Here is an 18,141-nt window from a genome sequence, read left to right as displayed (position 1 = left end):
CTTGTGATGCAAACTCAAGATTAACAGCAATCTCTTGGCAGCAGGATTTGATGCATGGGGTTTGAACTTTATTCTTTTCCTGGGAAAGTGAGAAGCAATCATGGTATCCAAATGACAGGAACATAAGTTCTGATCAAGCAGCCTCTCCTTTTCCCATTCATTCAGAATCCTTGCTAAATGGTATTGAATCATAGGAACATTCCCAGTTCACTTGATTTTCATGGAAGCTCTTTTTTCCCCCATATCCTGTATTGAATATGAATTTAGGTCTTAGGGGGAAAAAAATCTTCTTTTTTCTAAATATTCCCTTTGTTGATGAGACCTTAGTGCTAAAGGCTTCGCTCCTTTAGAGAAAGTCAGGAATCCTTGGAAGACTAAGTCATAGAGAAAGAAGCAGTTCTCATCCAGTGTAGAGATCACGCAAGGTAAAAGCAAGGGTTAAAGTCTGTGCCCTCCAGCAGCTGAGTGAATTCTCACAGTGGCCATAAGGAGGTAAACAGAGAGTACATGGACTGCAGCCCAGCAAGCTCCTCTGTCCATGGGATTTTCCAGGCAAGAATACTGGAGTGGGTTGTTATTCCTTTCCCCAGGCTATCTTCAGGACTCAGGGTTGGAACGAGGGGCTCCTGCATTGCAGACAGAATCTTTACCATCTGAGCCACCAGGGAAGCCCCCTTTTAACTTTCTTTCCCACGCAGGTGGCTAGACCATACCTATAAATCCAGACACAAACAGTAACAACCTGGATATTGGGAACAGAGGATCTCATTGTGTTATATTATTCTATAAATATAAACATTCCATAATAAAAATATTTTTGAGTAAAAATACCTTGGATGGAGTGTCAGAGCATTCGATGGCAAATAGTAGGGCAATGTCTTAGAAATGACCTGGAGAATAATTGGAAATCAGCAGTTGTCATGAGCTATAATGGTGTTCACAAAACCAAGAGCAGAAACCCTCTCCACCACCATTAACACATCATCTGTGTGGCTCAGCAAATAAATAGAGCTCTGGTTTCCAGAAGATATTTAGATGCCATAGATGTTTAGAGGAACGACTTACCATCTGCAAGAACCCCAAGAACCTCTGCTCTAAGGCACAGATCAGAACAGTGATAATTTTCTTTACATCAAGAGAAAGAAAAGTCACCTCATTACACTATTAGCAGCAAACACATACACATCTGAAATGGTTCATCCCAGCCTCCATCTAATTAATTGTTTCTACGATAAATAAATAATGGAAATTAAATGGAGGAAGTTTCTGAGCTAACATCCTGATCCTTTTAATAGCGTCCTACTAGCACTATTTCTGTCTCTCTGACTATTTAGCACACGCCTCATTCCTGCAGAGACAACAGCTCCATTGAATGCAGGCCATTATTCCTAGCCTGTACACTGGCTCCGCATCTTGGTATCCAGCTGATTCCATAGTCTGCTCACTTCCCTTGAACCCAAGTCACTCCATGCCCAGTCCAGTCCCTGTAACATGCTATTCTTAGTAGAGTTGCAATGTTCAAAGCAGATACAACAACTTCTGGTGTGAGGAAGAAGGATTGTGACCCTATCCTTTCATCCATACTGCCTGAGAAATCATTTGCTTATCCAACAACCCCATCAAGATATTTATCTGGGCAGGGGTTTGAGTTAGATTCTACACCCTATTTCTTTCCTACAACTCTACTCAAGCATGTCTGTTTTTTGTTTTGTTTTGTTTCCCCTACTCATATGTGGATCTCTGTATAGCCTAGAGATAAATTTTACATTTTTAAATCACCAATAGCTATCAGGGCTAAAAATAGATGTTGTTAGAATTTAGTTTATACCAAATGGATACTTTTCAAAACACACTTAAATTTTATGAAAATGATGGCAATTCATACAATTCCTCTTTGGATTCTTCTGAGGTTGAGGGGAGCAGAAAGGTGTTGAAATAATTTTTATCTCCATGCTATTGTATTTTTTAAGTTTGAAAAGAATAACAGGAAAATACTAACAAGACAATAAGAAATAAATTTTCTGCATTTTAGTTACCAATAACTTCTCAGCACATTGTTCCTGAATTTTTAGAAGTTTTCTCATTTTTTTCATTCACTTCTTTACGATTTATTTCTGCTTTCTGTAGTAAGCTATCTCTATCTTTATTTGAAAGAACTAGGGAAAACTGAATATTAATACTAACGTAATAGTTGGAAAACTGAAGAGTTCTTGTTGTTGTTTTGCTTTTGTTTTTTGGTTGACGTTTTTCTTCACTTGCTTAGCTGCATTTCCTTTTTATTTTCAGTGATCATGATATTGTATTTTTGGAAGGTAAGAATTAAGAAAATAAACATAATAGATACTAAATATAATGTGTGGAGCATTATTTACTTTGTAAAGGCATATGTAAGGGAAGTAAATGTTCTGTTTGATATTTTCACCTCTACATGTAAGGATAGGGGTAATGTGTGCTGTTCCAAAGAATCTCACCTCATCTGGACATTTCTGTTGGTCCAACTAGTGTGAGAGCATTAATAACTAGGTTTCCTCAACAGTTATTAGATTCCATCATATTCTCAGCAATGAAGATATTTGAGGAGAAAGAATCGCTCTGAGTCTGGGTGATTGGGGATTTTTATCACTAATAGGGACATGGTGAAATGGAGCTTTTAAAAAAAGGTACTAAAATAAAAATCATGTAGAAGAACGGAAGGATAGCACCCCCAAATTCTGCAAATTTTTTAGCATCTTTGGATGATGGTCAGATAGTCTAACCATGTCTGGAAGCTTTACTTCTTAATCTATTTTCTGTTTTAGATGGAAATTTAACTTTTGAGGCAAAACTTTCTCCTGGCGATGATCCTGAGCATAGCAGCTTTCACTTCTTTATTTCTCAAGCTGTAGATGAGAGGATTCAACATGGGAATCACTGCTGTGTAGAACACTGCCACCACTTTATTGAGATCCAGAGAAAAAACTGTGCCTGGCCTCATGTAGATAAAGAAGAGAGTCCCATACAAGACGGAGACAGCTGTGAGATGTGAAGAGCAGGTGGAAAAGGCCCTGTGCCTCCCATGAGCAGAGCGGATGCTCAGGATAGAGATGAGGATGTAAAAATAGGAGGTTAATATAGTCAGGCTGATGACGATAAGTACAGATCCAGCCACGATGAAAACTAGCAATTTATTGATCCGCATGTCAGCACATACCAGAGAGACAAGCGGGGACATGTCACAGAAGAAGTGATTGATAATGTTGGAACCACAAAAGGGAAGTCGAAAAGCAGCTGTTGTGTGGGTCATGGTGTTCAGAAATCCAACAGCGTAGGGTCCGACCACCAGCTGTATGCAGAGCCTGTGGGACATGACAACTGAATACAGCAGTGGGTTACAGATGGCCACGTAGCGGTCATAAGCCATGGATGCCAGGAGAAGGCACTCGATGGCCACAAAGAACCCAAAGAACCACTGCTGCAAGGCGCAGCCCAGGAAAGAAATGGCTTTCCTTTCCGCGAAGAAGTCTCTGAGCATCTTGGGGCCAACCACGGATGAAAAGCAGACATCCACAAAGGACAGGTGACTGAGAAAGAAGTACATCGTTGTGTGCAGGCGGGAATCCATCCAGATGAGGGTAACCATGCCCAGGTTTCCCGTCATGGTAACAAGGTAAAAAAGAAGGAGGAGCAAGAAGAGGAAGCCTTGCGCATGCGGATGGCACCTTAAGCCCATGAAAATAAACTCCGTGACCCTGGTATAGTTTTCACCAGCCATTGGTTAGTTCAGTCACTAGAGTGAGAAAAAGAAAAAAACAAGAAATTGATAGTGCACAAAGCTTTAAATTCCTTAAAAGCATAACATTATCCATATGAAAAGAAATTGCAGGTTTTCAGTTTAGGAACGTTGGCATAAAAAAGCTAGAATAAAACGCCAGCAAATCAAATACAGTTCTAAAGAGCAATACGGCTTAAATGCTTTAGAGAGAAAATTCGGGTTTAACTAAGAGTTTGTTCGACATTAGAAAACCTATAAAATATTTTAAGTGTTGATCAGTCTTATTTTCCCATAAATCCATTTAACTCATCTTGAACATTCGAAGATAAATAGAGAAGCAGAGATAGGTTTAAAAAGTGAGTTAAACTTACATGTCAGTGAGTTCCTTTCTTCTTTAGAGAATTAATACTGGAGTACACACTGTGCTCTTTTTTCAGCATGCATTTCTTCGTCCCATCCAGACCTGTGCCTTTGCATAGAGAGGAAGTCCGACTGTCTAGTTGTCACTTGGTTGTATTCTTAGTTTTTCCTCCAAGGAAGTAGGAAGATCACTCTGAAAAAAAAAAAAATTTCCACATGAATTAACGTTTTCAGAAGTAGTTGTATCATTTTTTGTTCTGGGAGAATTTGTTTCCCTAAAGTATACCATACCTTGGGAATTTTATTAAGAGGAGAGGAAATTAAAATGTTCTTGCTGCCTCTGAATGCTTTTAAAAATCCTCTGGGATCAAAATATTTGTTTTCTGTGTTTGACTCCTTTGCTTACCTCCTTCTTTAGCTATTTACAGAGTAAACTTCAGTGTAATGATGACTCAATTTCTGGAACTGTTTATCTAAAGTTCATTATAGTAGAGAATTTTCCACAGGATACCTTATTTGACATTGTGATCATTTTAGTTAGTGTCTTTTTCCAATACGGACAAAAAAAAAAAAATCACTGAGAATCAAAATGTGTGAAGAATCTCTATTATATTTATCCAGGGTTTTCCATGAGAAATTGAGAGCTGTTTCACTGACAAAGGCAAATCTCATGCTGCATTGGAGCTTTACCAATCATTTTGCTGGTTTCTAGTGAGATTGAGCAACTTTGCAATATTTACAGGACATTTACATAACCAGTGGTTGGTTACTCAAGTGTTTGCCCACATTTTTTCACCAGATTTCCTGACTTGTTAAATATATATATATATATATATATATAATTATTATTCATGTATTTCAGGCATACCAGCTATATTCACTGTAAATACATCTTTCCTTGGTGTGTCTTACATGTTTATGCTCTTAAAGGCAAGCCTATGGTCTCAATTTTAATGTAGTTTAGAGAAACAATATTTTCCTTTATGTTTAGTATTTTTGTAGCTTTTTTTTTTTTACATTTGTAACCACATATCACAGAGATCCTGTCCCATATTTTTTCTAAATGTTTTAATTCCTTGCCTTTCACATCTTGATTTCCAAATCATCTTGAGATGACCTTAGTATGTGTTGTGAGGTAAGGGTAAATGATCACTTTTTTCCAATGCAGACATTCAATGGATCCAATACCATTTTTTTCAAATCTTTTCTCTCGTCAGTATCAGTCAATTCAGTTCAGTCGCTCAGTCGTGTCCGACTCTTTGCGACCCCATGAATTGCAGCATGCCAGGCCTCCCTGTCCATCACCAACTCCCAGAGTTCACTCAGATTCACGTCCATCAGGTCAGTGATGCCATCCAGCCATCTCATCCTCTGCGGTCCCCTTCTTCTCCTGCCCCCAATCCCTCCCAGCATCAGAGTCTTTTCCAATGAGTCAACTCTTCGCATGAAGTGGCCAAAGTACTGGAGTTTCAGCTTTAGCATCATTCCTTTCAAAGAACACCCAGGACTGATCTCCTTCAGAATGGACTGGTTGGATCTCCTTGCAGTCCAAGGGACTCTCAAGAGTCTTCTCCAACACCACAGTGCAAAAGCATCAATTCTTTGGTGCTCAGCTTTCCTCACAATCCAACCTTCACATCCATACATGACCACAGGAAAAACCATAGCCTTGACAAGACCTTTGTTGGCAAAGTAATGTCTCTGCTTTTGAATATGCTGTCTAGGTTGGTCATAACTTTCCTTCCAGGGAGTAAGCATCTTTTAATTTCATGGCTGCAATCACCATCTGCAGTGATTATGGAGCCCCTCAAAATAAAGTCTGGTACTGTTTCCCATCTATTTCCTTGAAGTGATGGGACCAGATGCCATGATCTTCGTTTTCTGAATGTTGAGCTTTAAGCCAACTTTTCGCTCTCCTCTTTCACTTTCATCAAGAGGCTTTTTAGTTCCTCTTCACTTTCTGCCATATGGGTGGTGTCATCTGCATATCTGAGGTTATTGATATTGTGCTTCTTCCAGCCCAGTGTTTCTCATGATGTACTGTGCATATAAGTTAAATAAGCAGGTTGACAATATACAGCCTTGACATACTCCTTTTCCTATTTAGAACCAGTCTGTTGTTCTATGTCAAGTTCTAACATATACTGCAGTGTAATAAACCAACATAGTCACGAAAACTGGCAGAAAGCATAACAAAAAATACGTAAAACAAAAATTCTAGGATATTACTAACTACTTTTATCCTTCAAAGTTACTGAACTAAAATTAAATGCATTTTTGTTGTTGTTTATTTTTTAATTGAAATTTAAATAGTTTTTTAAAATATAAATTTATTTATTTTAATTGGAGGTTAATTACTTTACAATATTGTATTGGTTTTGCCATACATCAACATGAATCCGCCACAGGTATACGTGTTCCCCTCCTGAACCCCCCGCCCTCCTCCCTCCCCATCCCATCCCATCCCCATCCCATCCCATCCCATCCCTCTGGTACATCTCAGTGCACCAGCTCCAAGCATCCAGTATCATGTATAGAATCTGGACTGGTGATTCATTTCATATGATATTATACATGTTTCAATGCCATTCTCCCAAATCATCCCACCTCACCCTCATAAATACATATTAAAGAAAGTCTTTAAGGATGACAAAGTGTAGATCTCAATAAGTCTTATACTAGTACAAAACATCATTTATTCCCCCATTTTTTGATTTGTTGCCATGTTCCAGAAAATAGAACACAAAAATATGGCTGAAGGAATATTGTAACTGGAGAAAATAAAACCATGAGACCGAATTATGGAGTCACATGTAATGCATTGACTCTTCATGGCTGTTGGTGCATTATCTGTAAGTATAGAACTAATATCCTGCCTATGTCACAAAGATCAATACATTATAACAATAATAGCTAATACTTTATTAAAGAACATGGAGGCATTCTGTACTTCATATGCACCAAGCATATCATTACAGCAGCAAAATCCCAATAAGTTATTACTATGACTAAAGAGTACAGAGGATATAAAAGGCCTTGGGAATAAATCTACGCCAAACATGAAGGTAATATTAGAGAGTGCTATGGTTACATACTTCCTCAATATCTCACTTTTCAGGTTTACTGATATATAATTAACATAATATTTTATTAAGCCCAAGGTATATAGCATAATGATTCAATATTTGTGTATATTGCCAAATGATTACCCCATTTAGCTTATCATCACCTAACAGAGTTCTGAATTTTATTTCTCATCATGAGATTGATTAAAATTTCCTTTCTCAGCAACTTAAGAATATAAAATACAGTATTGTTAGCTATAGAAACTATGCTATAGTTTGTGGAACATATTTATCTTATAATTGAAAGCTTTAAACTTTGACCTTAATACATTTTTTAACAGTCTATGTTTAAAGAGTCAAGGTCAAGATTACAGACAACGAGAGATCTCAACACACCAAGAAAAATGAAAATGCTAAGTCACTGCTATGATTACGTTTACTCAGGACTTAACAAAGAACTTCTGATATCCTAGTCATAAAATTTTTTATATGAATAAGAATATTTTTAAGTCTTAGGATTCAATAATCTACTCTTTGAGTTTAAAGTTCTAAAATCCATCCCTACTGAATCAGAAATGAGAAAAACAAAGTGAGAAAATTATAACCCAAGACATTGTATGACTTGTCAATGACCCAAAATCTCAACATAAAATAAAGATCCAGTACTCTTGCCTGAAAATCTCATGGATGGAGGAGCCTGGTAGGCTGCAGTCCATGGGGTCGCTAGAGAGTCGGACACGACTAAGCGACTTCACTTCGCTTTCACTTTCATGCATTGGAGAAGGAAATGGCAACCTCTCCAGTGTTCTTGCCTGGAGAATCCCAGGGACGGGGGAGCCTGGTAGGCTGCCGCCTATGGGGTAGCACAGAGTCGGACACGACTGAAGCGACTTAGCAGCAGAAGCAGCATACCCAGCCCACGTGGTTATGTCTTGCATACTGATTACTCTCGATTTGTAGTATAAATGGTGTTCCAGTTAGTTTACCCATAAGAAACTTCTTCCTTTCATATGTCCTTCTGAATGATTCTTTTACTTCCCTGTTTCTCAGGCTATAGATACGTGGTTCCAACATGGGGATCAGGGCTGTGTAGAACACAAAAACCACTTTATTAATGTCCAAGGAGAAACTGGAGCTTGGACGTAAATAGATGAAGAAGTACCCCATAAAGGATGGAGACAGCAGTCAGGTGTGAAGAGCAGGTGGAGAAGGCCTTCCACCTCCCTGTCAGCAGACGGATCCTCAGGACAGTGACAACAACTAAATGTAGGAGGCCAAGGTGATCCGGCCACTGAGTACTCCTGGAGCTCCAGCCAAGAGAAAAGTGAAACTTCATGGACCCGTGTGTCTGCACATGCCAGGGAGAGACAGGAAGAAGGTCACAGAAGAAGGGACTGATGATTTTTGGACCACAGTAAGGCAGGCAAAAGGTGAAAGTTGTGTGGATCATGGTGCTTATAAGGCCCTCGATATAAGGAGCTTCCACCAGCTGCCCACAGACTCACTGAGATATAATGAGTGTGTAAAATAGGGGCTTACAGATGGCCATATGCCAGTCATATGCCACGGAAGCCAGGAGGAAACATTCAGTCACTACACACTGACCAAAAAAACAGATCTGGGCAGCAAAATCAAGGACAGAGATGACTTTTTCTCCACAAAGATGTCAGTTAACATCTTGGGACCAATGACAGAAGAGGAATAGACATCCACAAAGGACAAGGGGCTGAGAAAAAAGTTCACGGGGCTGTGCAGTTGAGAATCCATCCAAATGAGAGTGATCATCCTGAAGTTTCCCAGAAAAGTGGCCACATAGACCAAGAGAAACATCACAAAAAGAACAACCTGGAGCTGGAGGCGATTTGTCGAGCCCACGGAAACAAACTCAGTCACCAGAGTTTCATTTTCCGTAATCCATTTCTCTGATCTAATCTGTAATGAGAATGAGAGAGATCTTTCTTTGGAGTCCATTCATAATTGGGTTTCCTCATTTTAAAAATGAATGAATTTTCATCTTTTTACATTTACAGGGTAGATCGACAGACAACACTCCTGACTTCTGCCTCTGAGTGGTCATCATCCGCTTATTGTTTGCATGATATTAAGTCACTAAACCTCAGTTTCTTCTTGATTAAAACAGATTTTTAGGTGTAGAAGTAGCTTTTGGAGATTCTCTAAAGCAATTCCTCTAACTGTGCCAGATAACATTTCTAAAAATCCCTGCCTTTGAACCAAGGATATTTTAAGACATGTTTCACAGATAAGGTATCATGTGCATTTAATGAATTCAGGCTGATAGTTCTCACTCTCACCCTAGATAAAGGCTGTAAGAAATATAACTTGCTTGCTAACTGCTTCAGATTCTGGGGGAAAAAAAGTCAGTGTGTTGTCTAAAAGATAACTTCTGAAGTCTAAGAGGGAATGCAAGCTCAGACAAATGAAGTTGGCTTTCGAACAGAGTTCAAAGTCCTTAGCAGTATCTACTCTGTGATGCCTTCTCCAAAACCCCTATCCCTCATATTATTAATGCATGCTGATTACTTTATCAAACTCCATTCTTTTTCAGCCTATTAGAGAGACGAGTTCTTAAACATTCAATAGGTGCTGTAATAAACTGTGACATCAGAATCTGGGAGAGAAGAATATCTTAAGCAAGAAAATGACACACCTGGGCATTTATCCCCCTAAAAACCTATGTTGACAGAAAAACCTGGACAACTGTATTCATAGAAGCAGTATTCATGATGATCAAACACTTGAAATAACAAAAATAATTGAGCAAACTGTGGTATATCCATACCACAGAATACTTTCAGTAATAAAGAGGAGCAAAGAATGGCACAGGCAACAATCTGGCTGAATGTCAAGAGCGGAGCTGATAAAAGGAAAACAATCTGAAAAGGTCACACACTCTGTAGAGTCCATTTATACAACACACTCAGATGGCAGAATTTTAGAGATGGTGAAGAGGTTGCCTGGGATTAAGAATGTTGGGAAGGAGGATGGTGGTGTTACTATAAAAGGATAACACACAGGAGATCTTTGTGGGGATGGAATAGTTTTGTATCCTGATTGTGCTGGTGATTAAACAAATCTACATGAGTGCCAAAACAATACGAAACTATACACATAACATAGCGATGTTAATTTCCTGGGTTTTTATATTGCACTATAGTAAACTGGGGTAAAACTGACAGAATGGTACATGAGACCTCTCTGTACTATCTTTGAAGCTTCCTGTGAATATTTATTTCAAAATAAAAAGGTTTTAGAAAACAATGAATAGAAAGTTAGAGGAAGGGGAAGTGAGTATAGCACTATAGAAAAAGAAAAACTTAGGAAGGGAGATACACATTTTGGACACGGATATAATCACGGTGATTCCAGCCACACAATCACCCAGAAATATTGAGTGTGTGCAGGAGGTGTGTTGACAGAAAATGAATGCCAGCGTTCCTGGTAAGTCGCCTTGAAAGGATTTTACTTAACAGGAAATTAATAAAATAAAGACAACAGACCTCCTGTGGTCTCAGAGGCAATGGAGCTCAGAAAAGAAAAGACCTGGAGGGTGGAATTTCACATTAGTCAAAAATATCATACCTAAGTAGTGAAATGTTTCTTTGTAAACACAGAAATCATTTCAGGTCATTTATACTATGTTCACTTTCACTCAAAGATGGAAACAGCATTTTAAGTGTCAAAATAAAGGTGATTTTAAAAAATCTGTGACGATGTAACTAGAATATGCTCATCTGTGATCTCAACCAACCCAAAAGTATTATGTAGAAAACAACAGTTTCTGACTGGAAAAACACATGTCACTTTATTTTTCCTAGCCTTGCCCAAATAAAATATTCAATTCAGAAAACTCATGATCTTTGGACATGAGTAGCATAAGATTAAGTTAGCTGATTCAGAGTTTTGTTTTCTACATATAATATTCCAGTGTATGTAATGTGAAGAAATTAAGACCCAGAGAAACCAACCAAGGTCTCATCATTTTAACATTCTATGAGCCCATATGTCTTTTTTTTTTTTTAACATTCTATGAGCCCATATGTCTTAGCACATTCAGCATCTCTACAAATACAAAATTCAAACAAAGTGTACATTCAAGTTAGGTCATTTAAACCAAAAGACAAAGATGAAACATTCTATTTCTACCAAATTTTCCCTCATAATAAACTTAAAGATAATGCTTTCCTAAGCTTCTAAACTCACCTTCCACGTCTGGCTTCCTGATGGCAATTTGGGAAATTTCCTAAAAAGGAAAAGAAAAAATGCCCTACTGTGACAACCTAGAGGCAGGGATGAGGTGGGAGGTGGGAGGAAGGTTCAAAAGGGACGGACATATGTATACCTATGACTCATGTTGATGTATGACAGAAACCAACAGAACATTGTAAAGCAATTATCTTTCAATTAAAAATGAATAAATTAAAAACATAAATGACCAAAACTAATTCGTTATGTCAAAATTAATTATGAAATTAACATTCCCTCATATGAATTACTCTACAAACATAGACATGCCATTTTCTCTCGGCTTCTTCATGTTGACTAGGAGGATAGATAATATTCTGATACCATCTTGAAACTTGGATCTTCTTAATAGTACTTTAGTGAATTCATTGACTCAACTCTGCACAACCCTCACCAGAGGATTTTTCTAAAGAGCTGTTGTGTAAATTACCAATAACTCCCACAAGGACATGAAAGCTCAGGAGATCAGGCTTATAGAGAAGAAATTAAAGTTATTTTATGAGAAAATAATTTTGGGACTTTGAATCAAATGTACTTGCACCAATTAAAACTACACCTCCATTTGTAACCATCTGCCTCTGAAATTCTAACTCTGAACCTTCAACTACAACATAATTACCACCAGTCCTTGACACAGTGCAGTTTGAGAATGTAAGATAAAGTCCTGCTTCAGAGAGGTTACAATCAGAAGGGGAGTCTGAGTCCACAGCAGCACTAAGGACCCCAAAACTGCTTCACAAGCTAAACTACAAGGGTGGGATCATTGTAACAGAAGTTTTGAAATAGTCTCTTGGACATAAGCAATCTCAAAAGGTGATTAAGATATTCAGTTCAGTTTTGTTCAGGCATTCAGTCATCTCTGAATCTTTGTGACCCCATGAATCACAGCAGGCCAACTCCTGGAGTTCACTCAAACTCATGCCCATCAAGTCAGTGATGCCATCCAGACATCTCATCCTCTGTTGTCCCCTTCTCCTCCTGCCGCCAATCCCTCTCAGCATCAGGGTCTTTTCCAATGAGTCAATTCTTTTGTACCTGGTGTCAAACTATTGGAGTTTCAGCTTTATTTTTAATATAAATTTATTTATTTTAATTTGAGGTTAATTACTTCACAATACTGTATTGATTCTGCCATACATCAACACTGAAACATGTATAATATCATCTATGGAGTTTCGGCTTTAGCATCAGTCCTTCCAATGAACACTCAGGACTGATATCCTTTAGGATGGACCAGTTGGATCTTCTTGCAGTCCAAGGACGCTCAGGAGTCTTCTTCAACACAGTTCAAAAGCATCAATTCTTCGGTGCTCAGCTTTCTTCACAGTCTAACTCTCACATCCATACATGACCACTGGAAAACCATGACCTTGACTAGACGGACCTTTGTTGGCAAAATGTGTCTCCGCTTTCAATATGCTATCTAGGTTGGTCATAACTTTCCTTCCAAGGAGTAAGCGTCTTTTAATTTCATGGCTGCAATCACCATCTGCAGTGATTTTGGAGCCCCCAAAACAAGGTCTGACACTGTTTCCACTGTTTCCTCATCTATTTCCCATGAAGTGATAGGACCAGATGCCATGTTCCTTGTTTTCTGAATGCTGAGCTTTAAGCCAACTGTTTCACTCTCCTCTTTCACTTTCATCAAGAGGCTTTTAGTTCCTCTTCACTTTCAGCCATAAGGGTGGTGTCATCTGCATATCTGAGGTTATTGATATTTCTTCTGGCAATCTTGATTCCAGCTTGTGCTTCTTTCAGCCCAGTGTTTCTCATGATGTACTCTGCATATAAGTTAAAATAAGCAGGGTGACAATGCAGCCTTGACGTACTCCTTTTCCTATTTGGAACCAGTCTGTTGTTCCATGTCCAGTTCTAACTGTTGCTTTCTGACCTGCATATAGGTTTCTCACCATCATGATTATCTGTTGTGGCCAGAGGAGCTACTCACGTCTGAGGACGGGGGTGGCGGACGAGAGAACCACCCCACGTCCAAGGAGCTGCGGCTGCACGGGTGCAGGAGGGCCTAGAGCTACTCCACGTTCAAAGTCAGGAGGGGTGACTCGCCCAAGGTAAGAGACCAGTGGCTGTGCTTTGCTGACACAGCCATGAAGAGATACCCACAAGGTAAGAGAGCCAAGTAAGATGGTAGGTATTGCGAGTGGGCATCAGAAGGCAGACATTGAGACCATAATCACAGACAACTAGCCAATCTGATCACACAGACCACAGCCTTGTCTAACTCAATGAAACTAAGCCATGCCCGAGGCAACCCAAGACAGGCGGGTCATGGTGGAGAGGTCTGACAGAATGTGGTCCACTGGACAAGGAATGGCAAACCACTTCAGTATTCTTGCCTTGAGAACCCCATGAACAGTATGATTAAGGTATAGGTAAGTAAAAATAAGGTGGACTGATGGTATCTAAGCAGCAGAGGAGTGCTACAATTTGGACAACATCTTTGAAAGACAAAATCGGTACACACTGTATATGGAAATTTCAAAAATAAAATAGGATTGGACTCAAACTTCAAAGCATTTTAACATTTAGAGTAAAAATTCTTACTCTAAGCAATGAAGAATCTTTCAAGGTGTTACAGAAAACAGATAATATCTATTCGCATAGGCGTTGCCCCAGGACATTCATCCTGTCATTAGAGATGCATACTAGGCATCCTTCAAGAGGATGCACTGGTCACAGCAAACACCCTCTTCCAACAACAAAGAGGAGACCCTACACACGGACGTCACCAGATGCTCAATACCAAAATCAGACTGATTATATTCTTTGCAGCCAAAGATGGAGACGTTCTATACAGTCAGCAAAAAACAAAGACCGGAAGCTGACTCTGGCTCCGATCATGAACTCATTATTGTCAAATCCAGACTTAAATTGAAGAAAGTAGAAGGTCATGGTGACCTAAATCAAATCCCTTATGAGTATACAGTGGAAGTGAGAAATAGATTTAAAGTTATATCCGATAGACAGAGTGCCTGAAGAACTGTGGATTGAACTTCATGACTTTGTATAGGAGGCAGGGATCAAGAACATCCTCAAGAAAAGAAATGCAAAAAGGCAAGATGGTTGTCTGAGGAGGCCTTACAAATAGCTATAAAAAAGAGAAAGTGAGTAAGTCACTCAGTCATGTCCAACTTTTTGTGACCCCATGGACTGTAGCCTACAGGCTCCTCTGTCCATGGGATTTTCCAGCAATAGTACTGGAGTGGATTGCCATTTCCTTCTCAGGGATCTTCCAAATCCAGGGATTGAACCCGGTCTCCACTGTTTACAGGCGCTTTGCCGTCTGAGCCACCACTGTGAAAAGAGAAGTGAAAGGCAAAGGAGAAAAGGAAAGATACACCCATTTGAATGCAGAGTTCCAAAGAATTGAAAAGAAAATAAGAAAGCTTTCTTCAGTGATCAATGCAAATAAATAGGAAAACAACAAAATGGGAAGACTAGAGATCCTTCACGGAGAAGGCAATGGTAACCCACTCCAGTACTCTTGCCTGGCAAATCTCATGGACAAGAGCGCCTGGTAGGCTGCAATCCATGGGGTCACTAGGAGTCAGACAGGACTGAGCGACTTCACTTTCACTTTCACTTCCTTGCATTGGAGGAAAATGGCAACCCACTCCGTGTTCTTGCCTGGAGAATCCCAGGAACTGAGGCCTAGTAGGCTGCCATCTATAGTCGCACAGAGTCGGACACGACTGAAGCGACTTAAAGCAGCAGCAGCAGCAGAGATCTCTTCAAGAAAATTAAATATACCAAAGGAACATTTCCCATGCAAAGATAGGCACAATAGAGGACCGAAATGGTATGGACCTAACAGAAGCAGAAGATATTAAGGAGGGGTAAGAATACACAGAAGAGCTGTACAAAAAAATCTTCATGACTCAGATAATCATGATGGTGTGATCACTCACTTAGAGCAAGACATCCTGGAATGTGAAGTTAAGTGGGCCTTAGGAAGCATCACTGTGAACAAAGCTAGTGGCAGTGATGCATTTCTAGTTGAGCTATTTCAAATCCTAAAAGATGATGCTGTGAAAGTGCCACTCAATATGCCAGCAAATGTGGAAAACTCAGCAGTGGCCACAGGAGTCAAAAGGTCAGTTTTCATTCCAACCCCAAAGAATGCTCAAACTACTGCACAATTGCACTCATCTCACATGCTAGTAAAGTAATGCTCAAAATTCTCCATGGCTTCAACAATACGTGAACTGTGAACTTCAGATGCTCAAGCTGGATTTAGAAAAGGCAGGGGGATGAGAGATCAAATTGCCAAGATTTCTTGGCTCATCGAAAAAGCATAGAATTCCAGAAAAACATCTACTTCAGCTTTGGACTATGCCAAAGCCTTTGACTTTGTGGATCACAACAAACTGTGGAAAATTCTTAAAGAGATGGGAATACCGGACCGCCTGACCTGCCTTCTGAGAAACTGGTATACACGTCAGGAAGCAACAGTTAGAACTGGACATGGAACAACAGACTGGTTCCAAATCAGGAAAGAGTCTATCAAGGCTATAAATTCTTACCCTGTTTATTTAATTTATATGCAAAGTAAATCATGAGAAATGCTGAGCTAGATGAAGCACAGCTGGAATCAAGATTGCTGGGAGAAATATCAATAACTTAAGAAATGCAAATGACACCACCCTTATGGCAGAAAGTGAAGAACTATAGAGCCTCTCGGTGAAGTAAAAGAAGAGAGTGAAAAGTTGGCGAAACTCACATTCAGAAAACTAAGATCATGGCATCTTGTCCCATCACTTCATGGGAAATAGGTGGAGAAACAATAGAAACAATGATAGACTTTATTTTGAGGTCTCAAAATGACTGCAGATGGTGACTGCAGCCATGAAATTAAAAGATGATTGCTCCTTGGAGAAAAGTTTTGACCAACCTAGACAGCATATTAAAAGCAGAGACATTACTTTTTTTTTTTTTTTCAGCTGTAAATGGGAACTCTGATAACAGTTTTTTTTGCACTCTATTTATTTATTTATTTATTTATTTATTTAAATTTTAAAATCTTTAATTCCATGCGTTCCCAAACATGAACCCCCTCCCACCTCCCTCCGCATATCTCTAGGTCATCCCCATGCACCAGCCCCAAGCATGCTATATCATGCATTGGACATAGACTGGCGATTCGATTCTTACATGATAGTATACATGTTAGTATGCCATTCTCCCAAATCATCCCACCCTCTCCCTCTCCCTCTGATTCCAAAAGTCCGTTATACACATCTGTGTCTTTTTGCTGTCTTGCATACAGGGTCATCATTACATCTTTCTAAATTCCATATATATGTGTTAGTATACTGTATTGGTGTTTTCTTTCTGGCATACTTCACTCTGTATAATCGGCTCAGTTTCATCCATCTCATCAGAACTGATTCAAATGAATTCTTTTTAGCTGAGTAATACTCCATTGTGTATGTACCACTGCTTTCTTATCCATTCATCTGCTGATGGACATCTAGGTTGTCTCCATGTCCTGGCTATTATAACAGTGCTGCAATGAACATTGGGGTACATGTGTCTCTTTCAATTCTGGTTTCCTTGGTGTATGCCCAGCCATGGGATTGCTGGGTCATAAGGTAGTTCTATTTGCAATTTTTAAGGAATCTCCACTGTTCTCCATAGTGGCTGTACTAGTTTGCATTACCACCAACAGTGTAAGAGGGTTCCCTTTCTCCACATCCTCTCCAGCATTTGTTGCTTGCAGATTTTGTATCATAGCCATTCTGACTGGTGTGAAGAGGTACCTCATTGTGATTTTGATTTGCATTTCTCTAATAATGAGTGATGTTGATCATCTTTTCATGTGTTTGTTAGCCATCTGTATGTCTTCTTTGAGAAATGTCTATTTAGTTCTTTGGCCATTTTTGATTGGGTCGTTTATTTTTCTAGAATTGAGTGCATAAGTTGCTTGTATATTTTGAGATTAGTGGTTTGTCAGTTGCTTCATTTGCTATTATTTTCTCCATTCAGAATCTTTCTTGCTTATATTTTCCTTTGTAGTGAAGCTTTTAATTTTATTTTATTTTTTCATATTTTAACTGCATCCTATTTAATAGATAACTCACAATCACAATACTGTTTTTTCCATCCTCACATCACCCGAATCATCTTTACCCAAACTTCCTACACTGTGCTTTTTTTTCTTTCTTTTTTTAAATTTTAAATCTTTAATTCTTACATGCATTCCCATAGATCGCATTTGTTCATTTTTGTTTTTATTTCAGAATTCTGGGAGGTGGATCATAGAGGATCCTGCTGTGATTTATGTCTGAGAGTGTTTGCCTATGTTCTCCTCTAGAGTTTTATAGTTTCTGGTCTTATATTTAGATCTTTAATCCATTTTGAGTTTATTTTTGTGTGGGGTGTTACAAAGTGATCTAGTTTCATTCTTTTGCAAGTGGTTGACCAGTTTTCCCAGCACCACTTGTTAAAGAGATTGTCATTACTCCATTGTATATTCTTGCCTCCTTTGTCGAATATAAGGTGTCCATATGTGTGGATTTATCTGGGCTTTCTATTTTGTTCCATTGATCTATATGTCTGTCTTTGTGCCAGTACCATACTGTTTTGATGACTATGGCTTTGTAGTAGAGCCTGAAGTCAGGCAAGTTAATTCCTCCAATTCCATTCTTCTTTCTCAAGATTGCTTTGGCTATTCGAAGTTTTTGT

At 39.0% G+C, this 18,141-nt stretch overlaps 1 protein-coding gene across 1 annotated transcript; it reads right to left on the bottom strand.

The window, feature by feature from the left end:
- Positions 1 to 831: 831 nt before the first annotated feature.
- Positions 832 to 4,438, bottom strand: LOC121818469 (olfactory receptor 5G9-like). The gene is made up of 3 exons (XM_042242607.2): positions 4,403 to 4,438; positions 4,123 to 4,304; positions 832 to 3,766 (listed from the first exon to the last, which is right to left on the bottom strand). Exon 3 carries the CDS (start codon positions 3,749 to 3,751, stop codon positions 2,807 to 2,809), a length of 945 nt encoding a protein of 314 aa, XP_042098541.1. The 5' UTR covers positions 3,752 to 3,766; positions 4,123 to 4,304; positions 4,403 to 4,438; the 3' UTR covers positions 832 to 2,806.
- Positions 4,439 to 18,141: the final 13,703 nt, after the last annotated feature.

This window comes from Ovis aries, unplaced genomic scaffold (assembly GCF_016772045.2).
Source record: "Ovis aries strain OAR_USU_Benz2616 breed Rambouillet unplaced genomic scaffold, ARS-UI_Ramb_v3.0 scaffold_133, whole genome shotgun sequence".
Lineage (NCBI taxonomy): Eukaryota > Metazoa > Chordata > Mammalia > Artiodactyla > Bovidae > Ovis > Ovis aries.
Note: the sequence above shows the minus strand (reverse complement) of the source record. Positions and strands in the feature narration are given on the sequence as shown.

Excerpts from the sequence above, each read along its gene's own strand:
- LOC121818469 (XM_042242607.2), bottom strand. The coding sequence starts at position 3,751 with ATGGCTGGTGAAAACTATACCAGGGTCACGGAGTTTATTTTCATGGGC.